Source organism: Enoplosus armatus, chromosome 15 (assembly GCF_043641665.1).
Source record: "Enoplosus armatus isolate fEnoArm2 chromosome 15, fEnoArm2.hap1, whole genome shotgun sequence".
Lineage (NCBI taxonomy): Eukaryota > Metazoa > Chordata > Actinopteri > Centrarchiformes > Enoplosidae > Enoplosus > Enoplosus armatus.
In genome coordinates, this window is record NC_092194.1 from 13,652,703 (window position 1) to 13,673,743 (window position 21,041).

General features: G+C 41.7%; 1 protein-coding gene across 1 annotated transcript; it reads right to left on the reverse strand.

Annotated features, from left to right (window-relative positions):
- Nucleotides 1-2,705: 2,705 nt before the first annotated feature.
- On the reverse strand, nucleotides 2,706-20,044 carry kcnk10b (potassium channel, subfamily K, member 10b). The gene is made up of 7 exons (XM_070920530.1): nucleotides 19,990-20,044; nucleotides 14,388-14,803; nucleotides 6,609-6,726; nucleotides 4,625-4,785; nucleotides 4,191-4,383; nucleotides 3,967-4,109; nucleotides 2,706-3,356 (listed from the first exon to the last, which is right to left on the reverse strand). The coding sequence occupies exons 1-7, from the start codon at nucleotides 20,042-20,044 to the stop codon at nucleotides 2,706-2,708; spliced, it is 1,737 nt and encodes a 578-aa protein (XP_070776631.1).
- Nucleotides 20,045-21,041: the final 997 nt, after the last annotated feature.

Sequence of the window (21,041 nt, forward strand, 5' to 3'; positions counted from 1 at the left end):
CACCTTGAAGCTAAAACGTCCACAAACACACACACACATACACACATACCCTCCCTTTCTATTACATGCAATTTATAGCTCTGCCGTTACTGACCTGCCTCCCTGATTAATTTCTTTTGTGGTGCTGTCAGCTGGGTCTGTTTCCTGGGTGCCATACACACTTTGACACACGTGACAGTGGCTCCGAGCAAGACATGCATGGATGGAGACCTCGGGCTGCAGCATCCTGCAACACGCTGGGAGTCAGCGGCATATTAATGAATTCTGTCACTTAATTACCCGAAAGCTGCGTCAAGGCAAATTCGTAGTGATAATGTATATTTTAAAAATTGGTTTGGCGAGAGGAGTGAAAAGAGGAAAGAGATAAAAATAAGTGTGCAGAGAAGCAACGCTTTGTTGACATATTGTGTTTGAATTAGTGTGTCCTTGTTGTCTTCATTCCCTTGATTTTTTTTAAGTGTAAAATTGTAAATAATACACCAAGTACATGAACTTAAGATCATTGAATATTTTCATATATAGTACTAGTACTAGTATAATACATAGTAGCATTTAGTGTATTTTCAATAACTGTAGAGATGTTTGGATAATGAAATTAAACATAAAATGCTAAAGAATATTTCCACATTCGTCGATAATGTTTTACAAGAAAGTGTGTCCCCAGAAATAAATTACATTTCACTTGAGGTCAAATTTAACCATTTCCTTTTCAGTGATGTTACATGGACAATAATTCCTGACAGGCACCTACCAGATGTGACCACCACATGCCATTAACATACATCCACCCTTTATTAGACATGTACTGTATATGCTTAACCAAAACCTATGAACAGTATTTCTAGCAACCCTCTTATATAGGCCTTTTTCAGGAAGGACACTTTCACATGTCTCAGTGAGAACGGCACACGTGTGAATAATAAAATTAACAATGGCTGAATCCCATTTAGCTGCTTCAGTTTCAGGGTCCCGGTATTGTGCATGCTGCCTCACTGTCACACTGTCATGGCTCGCCAGACTTTAATAGAATAAGCGATCATTAATGTTATTAGTTACACTTTTTCTACTGTGATCAGTCATATTGTTGGCTTTAATTCTGGAGTATAATCTCGTAGCAATGCCCTTGGAGAAGCAACGCCCTTCACCCTGTAATACCACCACTGTACATTGAATTAATATGCTAATGCTGTTAGTGAAGCAATTACCATATTTCAAATTTATTTTGTCATGTTTATTATCTGGAAAAAGGCACTCACTACATTTAATGTGATCTGTTCATGAAATAAACTGTACACAACAAATGGGGACTTGTCACAGGTCATGGTCATGGAAAGATTAATGCAATTCATATCAGATTACAGGTTACAAACAACCTGTGTGTGTGTGTGTGTGTGTGTGTGTGTGTGTGTGTGTGTGTGTGTGTGTGTGTAATTCAGCTTTAGAAATGCATGCAATGCACGCTATTGATACATTTAATAATTCTGTCAAATTTAAATGAGAGTAGTATTGTCGGTGCCTGTTTGTTTGTAAAGTTAAAATGGTCATTTCAGTGAATAAACCTCTAGGAACTACAGGAAAACACATTTCAGTGTGGAGATGATTGAAGCCAAAATGTGTTTCAGAAAGGAAATACGAAAAATCAGCATGACATATTTAGTTCATATTTTACAGTTCAATGGAAAATTCAACTCAAGTGCTTGGCTGATATAAAAAGGAGTAAACACAAACATGCTTGGTGAGTACAAAATCAACAGCATCACATTCATTAATTCAAAAAGTAATTTAAGTCTCAAGACGTTTGTGATAAGGTGAATTGTCATATACAAAAAAAAGTGTTGCTGACAATCTCATGTCTAAAGGTGACTAAACGTGTGTCTGTCGGGTTTAAATTGAGAAAATGGTGGCAATCATTACAGAAATACATTACATTTTATTAAAACAAAACATTATTACAGCTGTAATTTCAAGTTAGTTTATGTCAATTAACTGCTATGGTTGTGTTTTAATAACCATGCACAATCAGTTTGTTTTTTATTTGATTTCAGTATGTAGTAGTTTATGCCCTCGGGCTACATTTTCAAAGTCACATACCAGGTAGGAATAATTGTACATGTCAGCTCGGTAAATGCTCGTATTGTCTATTGATCCAGCAGAAACACAACCGCCCACCCTGCATTCATTAAATGCGGAAGTCCTTTTGTAGCCAGTCGCTGAGCTAAAAATAGCCACCACAGCATGAGATGACAAAGCGGGGATCGATAATGTGTCTGAAGATGGATGACATGAAGCTAGCTCTCGGGATGTCCTGCCCGCTTTGTTAAAAAATAAGATTCCGCATTAACAGACAGCCGCCACCCAAGTGTCTCCTAAGAGTCGTCAGGGCTGAAAGACAACGAAGCTGGAGAGATTCTGTAGAAAGGAAAGTCCTTAAGTAGCCCATTCTACAGTAACATCCAATATGAGGTATTTTAACTACAGCCTCTTCTGTCTCTTCATTTCATTCATTTTTGGCAACATATTTTCTTCCCATGGCTATGGCACGATGACTGAATTTCCTGGGAGCAGTTCCAATCTAAGCATAGGAAACAGAAAGGCACATTTCTTGACATCTCAAAGGACCACGCACTCTTGCTCTGTGTCTCTGTCTCTGTCTCTTTCACTCCGTTTCTCTCTCTCTGTCTCTGAAGAGCTCTTCCATTCAACACCTACTCGCTCTCTCTGTCTTTGGCCTGTACCGGTGTGAACCCATTCAACTTGGTGCGCTCCTTTGCGTACTGTGACAGGTTTGTCAGACTGGTGTTTCCCTCTTTTCTTTCTCCGTTCTCCTCATCTGGCTCCCCGTCTTCTTCTTCTTCTTCCGTCCTCTCCTCACCCAGCATGGCGCTGCCATTGTTTACACCTACACTCGCCCGTCGCGCATCTTCAGGAATGTTCCTCCGCAACTCACGGTTCTTGTTGCGTCTGGCCAGCTTGGTGAGGGATCCGAAGCGCAGGTTGAAGAGATTCTCCTCTGAGGAAGACGCCGTCTGTTGCGTTTGCTCACTCCCCTGATGGTCGTACGGCTCGCAGGCCCCCTTCAGCCTCAAGTTGTTGAGCTTGGTGTCAATGCTCTCCTGGGAGGAAGTCTTGAAGCGGCCAGCATCCAGGCTGGCGAACAAGGCCCGCTTCTCTGGAGACAGCATGTCCAGGGAGTGAGCTCGCTGCTCCAGGCCAAGCTGACGGCGCTCCATGCTGCGGATGGTGGCCGCACGCTGCAGCTTGTCATGGATCTCAACACTCAGGCGCCGCCGCGTTTCACGAAACTCTGCTCGAACATTTGCCTTCCATTCAGCTGCATGAGCTTTGAACTCCCCGACCTGTGACGACAGGGCAGCAAGGAAAGGATCAGGAACAGTTTAGGGAAGCATATAGGGTACAATCTGCATCAGCAAGACATTGTCATAGTTTTAAACTATTGTCTCTTAAAGGCCCTAAAAACCAACGTCTCAATCAGCTTCTCTTTATGATTGATGAGGTCCTGAATGATAACAAAACTCTTCTGCCAAAGTTGCAACAGTTTTGGTTATTTCACATGAGAGATTTCAGTTTGTCTCACTGGTTTGAAGTGGGCGGGACTCAGTTGGAAAAAGGTGAAACACATACTTCTATGCACCAATCAAGATTTAGCAACACTGGAATCAAAGTGTGATGACAGTTGTGGGGTTGTTTGCGGAAACATCAATAAAATGTGATAAAACCATAGAAAAATACTTCCTTTCTAGAGGATCAATAGTTAATAAGTTATGTAAAAGAGCTTCACATCTTGAACACCTCAAACAATAGCTGCGTGTTACAGAACCTTTTGTGGAGGTCTGAGCAGCAATTAATAGGCAAAATAAGAGAGAATGGGCAGAGGAGGCAGCAGCTGACCTTTTATTTTCTACATCTCTAATGTAATACTGAGCGGTGAAATTAAATTAACCCCACCTCCTCTTTGGTCTTTTTAGAGAGTACTCGAAGCCAGTCTCCGATCATGCTGAGGACGGCCGCAAAGTACGCCAAACCCACCAAGATCCAGAACCACACCAGAGGCTTGTACCACTTCATGTAGTCGATCCTACGGTTTCCACCTAGAGGGGAAGGAAAAAAATAAGTCACAATAGCTCAACAAAACTGTCATCTACATCATGACAGAACAGCCCTCGTCCTACCTGCCACATAGTCTCCTATTCCCACTGTGGTGAGAGTGATCACAACAAAGTAGATGGCCTCCAGTGTGGTCCAGCCCTCGATGTGTTTAAAGATGACAGCAGGGATGGTGACAAAAACAATGCAGCCAGCCAAGATGAACAGGATGGTGGACGTCACTCTGATCTTAGTCTGGCTGATCTGTTTGTGTTTTTGCTGAGAAAATCAAATAGGAGGTGCTATTAGAACTATTACAAGCAATTAAAAAAGATCATCTAAGGGTGACAACAAAGGCCCAAAGGCACTGATACATGATATACATCTGAAAAGTGGTAAATATGAATAAAAAGAACTAAAACTAGCTTGTTGTCATCCACATACAACATCACTAAGACCTACAAAACACTACAACAGACATGCAAAGAAAAAGTAATACATTGTGATACTTGCAACTCACCCTAAATATCCTCTCAACTCTCAAAATGCTTTTCACAAAGATGGTCCCCAGTTGGTCTCCAATCCCCGCCAACAAGAAGCCAAAGAGAGGGATGCCAAATATGGCATAAAGGATGCAAAAGATTTTCCCGCCCTCTGTGCTCGGAGCTATGTTTCCATAACCTGTAAAAGAAAGGAAAAACGCAAGGAAGAGGAGAGAAGAAGACAAAAAAAGAGGGTAAATGAGTAAAAAAAACAGGATGGAGGTGGAGTATTGAAAGTAAGATGAGAATCAAAAGAAGACAATCAAGACTTTCTTATGCAACATAACCATAACATAACCAATTGAAGCCCTTATGTAATGCCTCTTAGTGTCTGTAGCAGGGGTCTGTGGTAAATGAGCACCTATAGGGGCACAATTAGGTTCCCCTTAGAGAAAATTGCATTAAATATGGCCCTACAGTGACAGAGATACAATGAAGAAGCCAGTGAGCCAGGAGACAAAGCAAACAGTTACCGACTCCCATTTCGACGTGTTGTGGCTAAAATATTAGCATAATAATGCTAATAGTGGCATGTTTCCTTCCACTTTTTTCTTCTGTCATCATGTTTTTCTTGATTTTCCCACATCAAGGACAGTTTTATAATGAATATGTTGCATATAATTTTATTTAAAGTAATTAGTCTAGAGAATAAATATGTTTTTTATTTGTATCTGTTCAGTAATTTGAAGCTGGAGGTCTTAAATTTGAAAATAATACATCTGGGGAGTGAAATAAATGAAGCCACTGCTCAGCAGAATATTAGCCAAAGTTAATTAAATCTCTGGACTACATTATAACAGCAGGTCAGGGACATTGTGTTTTTCCAGTCACCTAAATGAAAGAACATAGAAATAGAAATTTGCATGCATCAGCTTTGATGTTGGAATTATGGCTCATAAATAAAACTATATCTATTGTAAATGCTCTCATTTGATCAAAGCTTCCAGGCATCCAAAGGCTTTTTGCTTTGATTTAAAAAGACTTTTGAATCACAAATTGTTAATCACGTTTGTCTTGTAAAAGCAAGAAAGCCTTTTAAGGAGAATAAAGCACATAGAGACACCATGACATGAAGTAGAACTGCATCGTCTATGTCAGCAGCGTCTGTTTTGTCAGCCTCCTCGATAATGTTGATCTTCACAGGTTGTTAAGTCTCACAGTGCTTTGGCTTTGCATCATTAAGCACCACCTCATGAGGGCAAAGGGATTTGTAAAACTCACCTGAGGGCAGCAATAAGAGGTAAGGATGTGCAGAGCTTTACAGAGATTTGTAATGAGAAAACACCTCTGACAAACTGAAAGGACAAATCCCATCTAAAGCACTTCAACACCATTTGAAAAAATTAATTATTCTTGCATTTATAAGCTCATGTTGTTGTTTGCTGGAGCATTTTACTCATCAACAAACATTGACGAGAATACAATTTTTATATAAAGATTAAAATTGTACAATAGTGACAATGTAATGTTACTTTTTCTTGTTGTGTTGCCGGGTTGTTGGGGTTTCTATGGAGCCCCAAAGTTTTACTAATAGATAAAAACAAAAAGAATAATATAAATAAAAATAATATCCAATTAATCTCATTATGAAATGAGAATAAGAATGGCATTGTAAATGCTGTTACACCTGTTTATATAAGGGAAGACTTGTTTAATGTAATATTATCCAAAAGATCAAAGATCTTTTCGTGATGTGGTTCGCCATTAGCTTTAACCTTAACTGATTAAACAGAAGACTGGAGGCACGTTGTTGGACCAAACACAAAATGAATTCTGGGAATGTGGAATAGTACAGCCAGAAGTTGAAGGTAATGGTTCAGGAGAAGGTTAGAAATTAATTACGATACATCAGCACTTAAAGCACTCACTTATAAGTTCTTAAATGGCAGTTGTATTGACTGTCAACAGCAGCAGATATAACTGGTATCAGAGTATTAAAGAGTGGATTATGTAAAACTTTACCTATGGTTGTGATGACAGTTCCAGCGAAGAAGAAGGCACTGCCCAGATCCCAGTAACTGGAATTGTAGGATGTGTCTCCAATAGGACTCACTCCTGCACTCACAGCATCTATGGCGTGCTGGAAAGAACAAAATTAATGAATTATAACGATCATAACTCTCAAACAGAGGAATTCAGGGTCATGATTTCATGCCAGCTCAGCTGATGACACCAATCACATGTCTCTGCTTTGATTTCGTTATATAAAGTCTATATAAAGTGAAGAGAGTGATCATGTTAACCCATCTCCTGCCAATGTCCGTGTGTGACCCCTGGTTATGTAACACTCGTGAGGTAACAGAGGATAGGTTGAACCTGGAAGGTCACGCTACCTGATAAAAGAGGGAAGAAGAAGAAAGAGCGCAGGGAAGGTCCTGATAATGGGGGAGGGGAATATATGGAGGGAATTGAATTAGTCCTACACCCATGTCATAAAGCTGCAATAACACAGGAAGTAGAGCTAAGTGGATGGAGTTACAATTAATTAGATCAGTTCAAGATTAGTGTATCTTAGCTCATATATGATAACATGATCATATCATAACATAATATGCATTGAACATGAATATTATGATGTATACATACTTTCAGCCATATAGAGTCCAGCCCTAGATATCCAGAGCTGTGTTCCCAACCTTCCCAACAAATGAAGCAATCACTAGATGCATATGTCTGCCGGTTGAGAACAGTTCAAGAAAAAAAAATTCCTTGCTTTATTTGAGTCCTAAGGATGTAAAGTTATCCAGTAATTTAGAAGAAAGCAAAAATGAGAGGAAAGTAGGGAAAAATAAGCATAACGTTTTGTAGCAGAAATATGTTTTCTTCAGATTTTGCTTGCAGCCTCTTGAACTATCCAACTATTGAAGTCTATCTCCAATACATGGTCACTGTTTTATTATGTTCATTAAAAAATAACCATTATAATGTCAATATATGAAAACAAGGAACATCTAGCACAAGATCTCCTCAAATTATTCAGTGTCTGGCTCTTCACATGGAGCTGTTTCTTTCCACTCAGCATTCTTACACAATTTGCATGTTTTTACAGTTCACACTGACTGAATCTACATAGACTTTCACATGAAGCACAGAGATCTCTGTTATCTCTTTTTTTCTTCAATGTCAGCCTTTTTCTTAAGTCCCTCAGCTTTTCTTTATCCCCAGCTTGTGTAGTGTCGGGAAAACATTAAGAAGCCACAATGCTCTGCGTTTACTGCATCATTATTCTTATTGATCTCCTTCTGTGCTCCATTATGTAGCCATGCGATGTTAATCTAGTTCATTCCAAATGTCCTGTTTGTGGGCATTTTATGAGGAAAGCATTATTTTTCTTAACTCCGTGGAAATTCACAGTTTGAATTTTGCCTCTGGGCTCAAATAAACACAGATTCTGCTGACATGGAAGTCATTGTGAGGGATGCCTTTGGTAAGAAATAGCTTCAGTGCATTTCCCAACATTCCTGGTTAGATGTAATGTACAGCCTCTTCATTCAGAGCAACCCCCAATCAATCCATGCAAGCTGTTAGCGAGATGCACGTCCATATAATGAAATATGTATCAACTCTCGTGACATACATTTCAAAGCAGACAGAGAGGAGGACCACTTCCACACACATCGCTGCACATGCCTACTCATAATCTTGCATGTGATTACCTCAGCTCTATCAGTGCAGCCCCCCAATGAGACAGATTTTTGTGTCTAAAATTAGCCAATTAATAATGCTATTTCACAGGTTTTAGCAGACACAGCTACTTAATCGGGGCAAAATCAAAGCGGTAATTATATAATAAACCCCAAATAACCTAATTCTGGAGTCAAGGGAGAGCTATTAATAGCCTCATAATGTATCTGAATACTTTATGAGAAGGTCTATTTTTGTCTCTCGCCTTTTTCCCAGCCAAGTTCACGCCGCGTTAGAGATGTGGAAAATCCTCCTCTTCCACATACACGTTTGAGGCGCTTTGAGGACGTTTGTGTTGCATGTTAATGTTAATTAGGATGACAAATTGTGTTTTTGTTTCACACATGCTCTCCTCCAGTTTGACTGCACAGAAGAATCGTATTTTTCTTTCAGGCGCACACAATCATGACAGGCTCTTCGCTAATGTGCATTTTCATTTTCTACACTGCAGGGTCATTAGAGAGCGAGCTAACTCACTGCAGATCTTTATCCTCTCAGTGTGTCTTTCTACCCCACAGCAGGTGACGGCAGTGATCCAGCCAGCATGGTGCTTCACGCTCTCCTTCACCCACCCTCACTGTGAGCCGGTGCCAAGCACTCTCCTCTGTAGCACTCTCACCAGCAGCAATATCTACAGCTTTACTCCGACCACCTTGAAGCATTAAAGCTGCACAAATGACTGCCAAACAGGAAGACTCTGCTCATCACAGATAAGGCTGATTTGATTTTATCAGAACTGTTTGTGCTGTTTGTGAAGTGACCACTGAGCACAACCTGGTTCTGTTTTTTATTTTGTTCTTATGATTATCTTACAATTGTGACTTACTGTTTTTTTTTAAAAATGGAGCACCGATAATATACTCTGATCCTTGTACTCTGAAGTGAAAGTAGATTTACCACAGTGGATAAATACTCCGGCATTAAAAGTACAGAAGCAAAAGTAAAACTACTCATTATGGAGCACAATGTCTCCATTGGTTGGTGTCACAATATTAGATTTTACACTCAGTGGCCACTTTATTAGGTACACCTGTAAAATATAATGCAATCCAAACCAACAGCTCAGCCATAAATTCAACCTTTGCAAAGATAATAATGTTCAGTTTGACCAACTGACACTGTCAGAGAGGCATTAATTTAACTATATGTTAATTACTGAGCTTGTAGTTTCAGTGGTGTTGAACTGGACTGTATTGTATTGAAATGTGTTTCTAATATTCTTCCTTCCTCATGTTTGTAAATGGGATAAAAGAGGCCACTGAGTGGACAATACTCAGTATTGTGTTGTTATTATTACTGATGCATTAACATGTAAGCTGAATTTTATCTTTGAGGGTAAAGGGAGAGAGCATTTTAACTACTTTATATATTAAGTGGTTTAATGTGAAACTCATAGTCAAATAAATTCAGTGCAGTAAAACGTAGAGTATTTCCCTCTGAAATGTAGTGAAGTATAAATTACATAAAATGGAAATCAAGTATACACAGTGGTAAAGTAATCAATTCAGTGATTTAGTAAATGCTCTTAGTTACATTCCACCACTGTACATACAGTTTCTTGTGTTGAGACATTTGAAGAAGCGTTGGCCGATATTTACAGCATTTTCATTAGTTGGGGGACGCTGTGTTGACACCTGAAAAGTCGATTCCTCATTAGTCACTGTAGCATTTTGATAAAGCAGCCTAACTTTGATAGAAGTTCTCACAAACAACTATAAATCCATGTGCTTTTAAAAATCAACTCATGTAATTCATGCTATAAAAAAGTTCTGACGGTGTTGGTTTCGTGTTCTGACGTAGTTTTACTGTAGGTATCTCAGTGTTTATAAAAGTTTCTTCACAGATAAGTGACTCATCAACAAACAAGGCTTGACTGGTGTCAATAACGGAGCGGCTTCACATCGTGCCACAGTGTGAGTCATCCCAACGGCACTAGGAAAGCCAATTAGGTCTGCTGTCATTGTGGGCGCACAGTGGGTAGGTGGACAGCACAGATACTGAAGCAGACATGAGGGGGTCAACAGACGTGCAGGGACACACACTCACACACATTAAATCAACACATGCTGTGGAGCAATCCTTTACTAGTTCTTGCTCTCTAATACATCATTTCCCTCCGTCTCGCGTACACACACACACACACACGCAATGTATATATACACCCACATTCTTCCCAAGGTTGCCATTTTTCTGTCAACTCCTCCGCCAAACAGTTTGACAACAGTGAGTCATCACTGCTGTGTCACCATAGAGAATCGTTGTCTGAGTGACAGGCTTGACACAGCAGGAACATCCCAATAATGGAGCCTATTAGAAGACCAGATAGACTCTTTGATGGAGTACTTGTGAAGCAGCCTGAAGGCCTTTTCTTGAGACAGCAGGGGAAAAAATGGTGTTATTTGTCAGCGTGAGCTTCACACATGGCATGATATTCATTATTTTTGCAATGCTTAGGGATGAAGTACCATCATAACTAAGTAGTGTGATGAATCAATTTTATTTCCTCTGATTTAAAGGAATAGTTTGATATTTTGAGAAGTACACTTATTCACTTTCTTGCCGAGAGTGAGCTGAGAAGATTGATACCACTTTCACATCTGTACGGTAAATCTGAAGCTACGGTCAGCAGCCAGTTAGCTTAGCTCAGCATGAAGACTGGAGACAGAAGGAAACAGCTAGCCTGGCTCTATCAAAGGTAACTAAATCCACCTACCAGCACCTCGAAAGCTAATAATTAAACCGTCAAATCGCATTGTTTAATCTGTACACAAACAGAAATGTAAATACGACAAGGCCAAAAAATAGTCTGGCACATAAACCACAACTGGTAATTTTTGGTTTTGTATCCCCTTGTTTCCAGTCTTGCTGCTTATTGTAGCTTTACATTTACCATACAGACATGAGAGTGGTATTTATCTTCTCATCTAACTAACTAACTAACTAACTAAGAAAAGAAAATATCTCAACATGTCAAACTATTCTTTTAATTCATTAAATCTGTCAGATCTAAATTTTCTGAATTTCAACTCCTAACTCAGCCTTCAGTTCCTGGTGAGACACGCTGTCATACGTTATCTCATGTATCTGAATCTGATCATTTGTCCAGGAGACAGGCTTGTCTGTGATTCAGCTTCTGCTACTAGTGCTGCCTTGCAGCAGGAGTTCTGTGACTGCTGGCCTGTGCAATGAATAATTGATTCCCTCCGGACCGCAGGCACACCATGCTGAAGGTTTTTATTTGCACACTTCTCCTTAGGAAATACTGTCATTGATTTTTTACAAACTCATGATAGTGCTTTTGTGGCTCAAAGGTTGAGCCCTGAAAGGGAAGAAGAAGAAAGGATGCTTCTCTGAGAGAGAATAGAAGAACATGGGTGGGTGTGGAGAAGGAGAGAGAGACAGATAGGCAGTCTAATATTCACTGGAGCAGTGATGAAGAAGCTAACGTCAAATGGAGCCATTCTAGCGGAAAGTGGAGCACACCAAATGCCATGTGGTTGGTTGTCTCTTTGGGGTTATTTCAAGCTTAAGAGAATCAGGGGAACCCACTGTGGCGCTAACGCGAATCTTGTATTTACTATTCTCAGACATGCGGAAAACATAAAAAGCACATTATTCCAAAAAGGTTCTTTCTGCTCTCTTTATATCTGTATCACATGCTATGATTTTGCTTCAAATATGAATTATTTGCAGTGCTCTTCTGCAAGTTCTGCTGTATTTCCATATACCTTCTGCTGAATACTGCTAATTATAAACTCCTATTGATAAAAGGGATTTCACATTTGGTCCTTACGCTCCAATAAAAATAACCCATACTGGCACAGAACGTCCCTCTCTTTCTTTCTTTCTTTCTTTCTCTTTCAACGTCTTCTGCAACGGAGTGTTTGACTGATCTTAGTCCCACTTTTTTCCATCACCGCACTCCCTCGCAAATCAAACTTTCCACTCAGCCAACTGCACGCTGACACATCTCAAATCATTTTCCAATCCTGCTTGCCGTTGTACATGTCAGCGTGATGTAGTGACCTCAAGTCTTCACCTATAATTCTGGATGTGATACCAGAGAGCAGCGTGAAGCATCGCCATACCCTGCGTTATAAAGCGGCTGACACAGTAAAAAGACATTGTAAATTGCACAGTCGAGTCGTGATGTGATGGAATTTTTTTTTTTCACAATCTGCTTGTTATCTGGTTCAGTTCACGCAGGTAGTGGTTGAGCATAAAAGCCATGTTGGCAAAATAGGGAACATTGCAGAAGCAGCATGCCTCAGGTCAGCTTGAATCCATCTTTGTGTCACAGTTTAAAGGTTGTGAGTCTTGACTTTGACAACAAGCCGTTTTACATTCAGGTTCATGTGAGAGATCTGCCATAAAATGATTCATTCTTATAGTATCAGAGTGTCACGCAGGTCCTGAAATCTTCCTGGATTCAAACTAACCCCTAAGTTTGACTAGATTTCCTGTTAAAATAGAAGATATATCACCCACGGTTTTGTCAGAAAACAGAAAAACTTGGCTTCAAAACGTTTCTTAAAGTAAAGACAACTGTGTTGTTGCGGCCGTGAGCTTATTTCCTTATTTAAAACATGTGGGTGTTGTTAAAGCCTCGCTCTGGAATCTCATACTGTACTAATACATTTATTATTGAGGGTGTAAGGCATTCAGATACAACCGAGTAATTAAATCTATTTCTCAAAACAACCCCACTGTGCTATTGTAGTAAAAAATGGAGGCCTTGTTCAGGTCAACAAAGGTCAATACAAAGCTGCCATTAAATTCCCTCTTCTACACGCTAAGCAACTGTGGATACAGCATAAAGATCACAAAGATCACTGACCTCTATGAGGATAAACATCTGAGGGCAAAGATTACTTTAATGTACTGTTATGTAACATAAAACTGCGTGTTGTGTACAGTGTGTTTGCCAACAGATGTGAAGTGTCACTGAGAATTATGGTTGTCTCCGTGGTGACCCTGGAGGCATTATTGTGCTTCCTGCTAAAGGATGGATCTGCTTCTCAGTCTGCTCTTGACATTTACCCATCAACTGTCGTCAACCAGGGGGCAGAGAGTAGGGGGCGTATCTTCTGATGGCACTAGTCATTATGTAATTGATTTATTGACCCATCAACACGGCAGGAAGAAACCTAATAACATTGCCACTAAAAAGATCTATAAATTAGCATTGTTAGGGCAATAACAACACTCTTTTAGTGAAAAACTTGTAACTCAATGTTCAATGTAACCCTTAAAACATAAAATCTCAACTGGGTGCCTTCGATGAAGTGAGTGGACAAATCCAAACCCACCCGCTTGCATACGCATTTAGGTGCTAAGTGCACCTAAATAGAAAAGTACAATAATAACAGCAGTGTACAAACTTAGAACTGGGGTGTTTCACAATAGTAGAGTGGCTGAGTAGTGGAGTGGGATTAGGGATGAACTGAAGCTGACAACAACATCAATCATAAAACGATCATTCTCAAGCAACAACAACTAAACTGCTCCAAGTAAGCGGTAATTTAAGAATGAATTTCATACATTGTACATACATTCATAACATTAAGTCACTTTAAGTTGAAGCTAGTTTGTCATACAAATAATCCATGAAATCAAAACATGTTTTATGGGGACGTGAGCAATTATTCTGTAAAATTCTGCTGAAGGACAATCTGGACATGAAAAGGAAGTAGCATCCAAGCTTTTCAAGCTCATGTGATAAGCTAATGAAACTAGATTTAATTACCCCGAGAACCCCTAATTACCCCTGATAGCAATCATCATCTAGAAAACTGCTGCTATAAAGGTCAGTCCTCTGACTTTCTTCCTTTTATCTACCAATCAAATTGAATGACACTCTCATATTACTTAACAGATCATTTTCATTTAATTTTTCTTATCTTCCTATCCTCTTACAAACTAATCTATTGGAGATGAATAGATTCATCAAATTCCAAGGCTGTCTGAACATGGAAGGAGAAAACCAAAGAAATGTGGATATCATGTCTCACTTTATCTAAAACTCCAAGAAGCTCATCTACACTTTCAGTCACTCACCTTGATGAGTGCCTCCAGCTCATCAGGAGTAACACAGGGGTGTCTCTCCAGGAACGAAGCCTTCTCCAGAGTGATACTGGTCTTCTGATTGCTCTCAAACGGCTGCTCCAGTGCATTGAACGCCAGGCCTCCGCAAACCAGGTAGAGAACAACCACGATGAACACCGCCAGCACCGTCTTCCACTTCATCACTGAGTGGAGCGCCGCGGCCGTCCCGTCACAGCTGGCATCCATGCTGGCCACCACGCTGGCAGAGCGGGAGGAGATGGACAGGCGTGGCAGTGGACAGTGACCGTTGGTCTTAGGGTCACAGCCCATAGGGTTCTGCATGGTTGCCACACTGGCCTGGACAAGGCTGGACTTCGCCATGCCAGGCTGGACCTTTTTGGGAGGGACCAAGTTGGTCTGGACCGCCACTAGAAAAGAGAGATGAGGAAAGAGAAGACTAGATTAATCTCTGTTTTGTTTAGCTTTGTGTTGAAGGATACTAAGACAGAAACAGCAATTCTGTGTTTTCTGAAAGTGACTCTGATGATTTTAGGCAGACTGTTCTAATAATTGGCTGAAGGCCCTGAATCTGTTACAGGCTGAAAATGTGAAAACAGATTGAGTAATTAGAAAAAACATCTTCAGGCATGTTGTTTTGTAGGACTGGTCTTCTTTAAGCGGGTTTGAAATTATTACACAGGGCATTTTTGATCATTTCCAGTGTTTACAGATCCCTGTGTTTGTCCTTTGTCCTGGTCTGTGATGACCAGTCTGTTGCAATAAAAAGAAATTTAAAATGAATGCAAGGAATGAGTTTAAATACTGTATTCTCGCCAACCTTTACGCTTTCATGTGGCTTACATGTCAAATACAGTAACAGCAAAGGGGCACTAGTTTACAAATTATTTCTGCTTGCTTGCAACGAAAAAGTACAATACAACTTTTTAATGTTTCGAGCCCAAATTGGCTCTCCATCAGGTATAGAGGAATCGAGATTGAGAGCCTACCTCTGTACCTGAGGCAGGGCTTGAAACATTGTTCCTTTTCTAAAGAAAGACGTGCATTTGTTTTGCACACTGAACACTTGCTTTACTGTATAAGGACATCATCACAAGCTCACTACAGCCATTGAAAACCTATAGCCTCCTGCATGAAGCATTAAGGGGGAACTGAAGGTAAAGATCAGGGAGGCCAAGGAGAAGTACAGGAGGAAGCTGGAGTGGAAACTCCAGCAGAACAACACCAGAGAGGTCTGGAGTGGAATGAGGACTATCACGGGTTACAGGCCGACCAACAACAGAGGAGCTGAAGGCAGCGTGGACCGGGCCAACGAACTGAATCTGTTTTTCAACAGATTTGACTCTGTGGGCCCTGCTCAACCCCCCCATGACTCTACTGCTGTCTGCCTCCAACCTTCACCTATTCCACTCCCCCCTCCCCCTCCTGCTCCTCATAGCCCCCCACCCCCCTGTGAGAGCTTTCCTCACACCTCGTTCCCCAGTCCCCAGGCTGACGGCACTCTTCAACCTGACGACTCCACCCCTCCCCGGCCGGTCACCTCTACAATGTGCTTCACTGCTGACCATGTTAGAAGACAGCTGAGGAGACTCCAATCCAGCAAGGCTGCAGGCCCTGATGGTGTCAGCCCCAGGGTGCTTAAAGCCTGTGCCCCCCCAGCTATGTGGAGTACTTCACCACGCCTTCAAAATGAGCCTGAGTCTTCAGAGGGTCCCCGTGCTGTGGAAGACATCCTGCCTCGTTCCTGTGCCAAAGACGCCGCGACCCAGTGGCTCCAAGGACTACAGACCCGTGGCACTGACCTCACACATCATGAAGACCCTGGAGAGACTCGTCCTAGAGCAGCTCCGGCCCTTGGTCAAGCCACACTTGGACCCCCTTCAGTTCGCCTACCAGCCCCGACTTGGAGTGGAGGATGCCATCATCTACCTGCTCAACCGCGTCTACGCCCACCTGGATAAGCCAGCGAGCACTGTGAGAGTCATGTTTTTTGACTTCTCCAGTGCGTTCAACACCATCCGTCCGGCTCTACTGGGTAAGAAGCTGACGGAGATGCAGGTGGATGCCCCCCTCGTGTCCTGGACTACCTGACTGGCAGACCACAGTATGTGTGCTTACAACACTATGTGTCAGACAGAGTGGTCAGCAACACGGGGCCCCGCAGGGGACTGTCCTCTCTCCCTTCCTCTTCACCGTCTACACCACGGACTTCAGCTACTGCACTGAGACCTGCCATCTTCAGAAGTTTTCTGACGACTCAGCAATAGTTGGATGTATCAGCAAAGGTGATGAGGAGGAGCACAGGGCTGCTGTGGACAACTTTGTCACATGGTGTGAGCACAACCATCTGCAGCTCAACGTGACAAAGACAAAGGAACTGACTGTTGTTCTGAGGAGGACCAAGGCGCCGATGACCCCTGTTTCCATCCAGGGGGCCAGTGTGGACATTGTAGAGGATTACAAGGACCTGGGAGTTCACATAGACAATAAACTGGACTGGGTAAAGAACACTAATGCCCTCTACAGGAAGGGCCAGAGCCGTCTGTATTTTCTGAGGCGGCTGAGGTCCTTCAACATCTGCCGGACTATGCTGAGGATGTTTTATGAGTCTGTGGTGGCCAGTGCTATCCTCTATGCTGTTGCATGCTGGGGCAGCAGGCTGAGGGTGGCGGACTCCAACAGACTAAACAAACTGATCCACAAGGCCAGTGACGTCGTGGGGGGTGGAGCTGGACTCTCTGACGGTGGTGTCAGAGAGGAGGACGCTGTCTAAGCTGCGGGGCATCTTGGACAATGTTTCACATCCTCTCCATGACATACTGGTCGGACACAAGAGCAGCTTCAGTGGGAAATCATTCCTGCCTGTGGCCATCAGACTGTTCAACTCCTTTTCTGATTCTGATTCTGATTCTGATTAAAGAGTGATTTCCTTCCAATACTACCTAATAAAGGGCTCTTCACAAAGCCAACACTTAAAGCTATCCAGCCTACAGCTGTGTCAAAGCCGGGCCACAGCGAGACTCTCATAGTCATCTCAACATCTTGCCATGCTGAGAATGTGTTTTGGGTTCTGCTCATAAACGCCAGAAGTCCTTTGAAATGGAGCCTTAAATGTCCACAGCTACTGCTTTAATCACTAATGCAGAAAACTGTGTCATTAAATTAATGTAATGAATGAAAACCATCCTGAATTAGGTGCAATAATTATCTGAAGATTACATGGATGTATATACACAATAATGCACACCACTTGCGACTAAACCCTTACAGTATTACTAGGTGGAGGTGAAAATTGAGTTACGCTCTTTCCTGAGAAGCAGGATTCAATTTTTCTAATAGACAGTAAGAGAGGGATAAGTGCCACTTTCAGTCATTGGCTTCTGGATGGGTTTTATAATAAATGCATGTGTGTTGGAGCAGGTCAACCAAGTGGCAAGCAGCACCACAGAGGCAGCCAAATTTAGATTCCTTTAATGTGTATAAAGCATCGTATGAGCTATTCAGAGCTCCGGCCTTCACCCCTGACGCCCCCACCTCGCTCAGATCAGAGAGCATGGCGTGCCTCAGAGCCATGGGCGGAGCCTCTTGTCAATGATTCAACTCTGGAAGGTAGGAACGAGAGATGGATTTGTTTGAGGGAGGCACTCTTTTGTTTAATGGAATAGTATCACTTATGGGATGACTAAAATATATGCACTCGTGCACACAAACACACACACTCCCCACCCCAAGGACGTCCAGGAAGTTGTCTCATTCTTTGGTCCAGGAGCTATGAATCTTGTTAGTTAATCCCTGTATCATGAGTGAATCAATAACAGCAAAGTGGTGTCACAAGGCTCGGGAGGGTGCAAAACGGCCACTTTCAATTTACAGTTTGTGACTTTATGGGCGGTGGCTGGCTATTTTTAGAACATGAGATGAATTAGAAAATTAAGGCCGCAGAAAGACCCTACATCAATATCTTCTGCTGTATTTGGTGCAGTCATTTTGAGGGATGCAGTTAAACATCTACTGGTAAATTAATTGCAAATTGGCCCAAGTCCATGACTAGTCTTACTAAGACATTAACTGCTTTTGATCTCATCTTGTGAGTGAGTGAAGCTGAATAAATCAGCTCTATGCAGCAGGGCAGAGGCAGCTGTACATTGTAGGGCAGTTCAGAAAGCTGTATGTCATTGACTTTAGTGCAGCTAAGTGATTAAAAACAACAAGAAATGAAATCATAAGTAAAATAATATAAGTCTATATCTAAATTTTAAACCATAGAGGCAAAAACCAAAACTGTGATGAAAATGATTTGGTTTGCATTTCAAAAGCTGTGTGGCATTAATCTAAAATCCTTCACAAACCACTGAATTTGTTCCATATTGATTTTTGCAAATTAAATAAAGCCTCCTGAGTGGAAAGCAGTGCTTTTTATCTGATGCTATCTGATACTCTCTCTCAGCCTTCACTCCCTGTCTCCGGCATGTCTGGCCAAAGCAGAGGAAATGTTCACAAGAGACTCAGGTCCATAAAAGAAGACGAGCCTCAATTCAGCCACTAAAAGAATGGAGAACATATGTGGATGATGGTGAGGAGTTTGATGATGACGATGAAATGTTGCATCAACCATTTGCCACACTGTTTAAAAGGGGAACAGTTGGGACTCTTGAAACATTCAGTTTGTCAACACTTCAGCATGTCAGCTGCATATTACGTGTATAAAAAGCATTTTTCACCCACTGATGAACAAAATACAAAACTAAGTCTAGTAATAGTAAACATGAGGGCAGATTTTGGGTTGGCTCAGGTCTGCTTTTGGCCCAGTTATTCCCATGGCACGAGACAGGTTGTAGGCGTTTAACTCACCAGCTGAGCCTCAAAACCAAGCGTCAAGTCCGCCTGAATAACACCGGGAAACCACGACGAAATTAATTTCAAAATAAAACCTTTACTAAAGAAGTTGCGAACAGTGTCTATCAATCTATCTATACATCTCTATTTCATTTCTATAGAAAGACAGATAAAAAATCCCCATTTGCTTTTTTGGAAACCATTTGTGAAATGTATTCACATTAGGGGGCAGGGAGGAGGAGTCAAAGCTTATATCCTGTAAAATTGTTAAAAGCCATCATGAGTGATAAGCCATGTATCTGATAATAACACATGTATGGTAGTTAAGGTTGGAAATCATAACCCCATGCAGACAGTATCGTGCGACAACTCCTTTTATTATTTTTTAGGCAACAACTTTACATGCTTTTATTTTGACAGCTTTTCCGGTTTCACGCTGGTAATTCCTGCTGGCTTGAAGCGGTTGACGCTCCGCTCCCAGCAGCGCTGCCTTACACAGCTGAGCACAAGGAGGATGGAGAATAAAGAATTACCCCAAACTGCTTTGTCTCATGTTAAGGGTCCTTTTCTTGCAGAACAGAAACAAATAAGAGAAAGTACGACGTGAAATGAACAAAATAATGAATAAGACATTTTACGGTAAATAGCCTCGTGAGATTTATTGTGTCTCAGGTATCTCCATGAGGTGTTACTGATATAAGGAGTAGCCTGCTATTAAATTGCATATATCTAAAGTTGTAGTAGTAGTAGTATTACCAACCTTGTTCGGGATCCCAGTTAACTTGTTTCCTCGGGTTTTCTATTGGAAATTTCATCTCTGTTTTTGTTCTCAATCAAAACGCAGGGGAATTTTTTTCCGCGCGGTTATAGAAAATACAGAAAAATAGCCGGATCACGAGGAATTCTTCTCCCACGTCTTCGGCGCAGCATCTTTTCGTGGATGTGGGTGTAAATTGCACGGAGGAATAAACGCATCGCCAAACCGCATTGTCTGCCACTGCTGCACCCCCTCCTCCTTTTTTTCCTCCACCTCGCTTGGACGCGCGGTGTTCGCCTGACAGACTGAGATACTTGTAAGAACCTTTCACTGAGCTGTCGCACCAAACCACTCAAACACACACACACACACCAGTGTTCCGGTCCAGTAACACAGCTGGAGTGTGTCCAAATAAACAACTTTACACGCGCGTTACGCCGGCAGCGAGAACAACGGGGAAGGATGCTCTCCTCCCTTTCATTCCCAAAGCGCACCACTCCACCTGCCTTTCACTGTAACTAGCCGGAGGACATTTGATTCTAGCTTTACATCAGCTACAATTTCACTAATTTTTATAATCCGTTTTTGAATACTCACTCTTGTGTTTTTCCTCCCAAATCAGGATTATCCTCTCATCGTTTGGCAACCGGCGACTGAGCACATGGCGCAGGGCGGCAAGTCAGAGATGTTCGCCAAATCAGCAGCGGACTTAAACCATTACATCATTCGCATGTATGGGAAACAGTGCATTATTTATGAACTTCGATAGCAAAAGAAAAGTCACCTCCTCCACCCTGTAAGACCTCCTGAACTGTGTAAATCAGATGATGAAGCTGGCCATTATAGGGAGCAATTTAAACAGCCATAGGCCAAATTATAGGCTAATATATTAAAAGTACAGAATACGTCTGTTGGCTTGTAATATATGTGTAACTCAAAACGTTGCACCTTTGTTTTGATGATGTGTAGCCAAAACGTCCTACAGGTGTTGCAAGTTTTCAAGTTAGGTTGTATTTAAAGGACCATGCTCTTGTTTTAGCATGTTTTTGTCCATC

Coding starts and splice junctions, on each gene's coding strand:
- kcnk10b (XM_070920530.1), bottom strand. CDS start 20,044: ATGAAATTTCCAATAGAAAACCCGAGGAAACAAGTTAACTGGGATCCC. Junction 14,804..19,989: donor TAACTGGGATCCCGAACAAG/GTTGGTAATACT, acceptor TCTCTTTTCTAG/TGGCGGTCCAGACCAACTTG. Junction 4,110..4,190: donor AATAGGAGACTATGTGGCAG/GTAGGACGAGGG, acceptor CTTCCCCTCTAG/GTGGAAACCGTAGGATCGAC.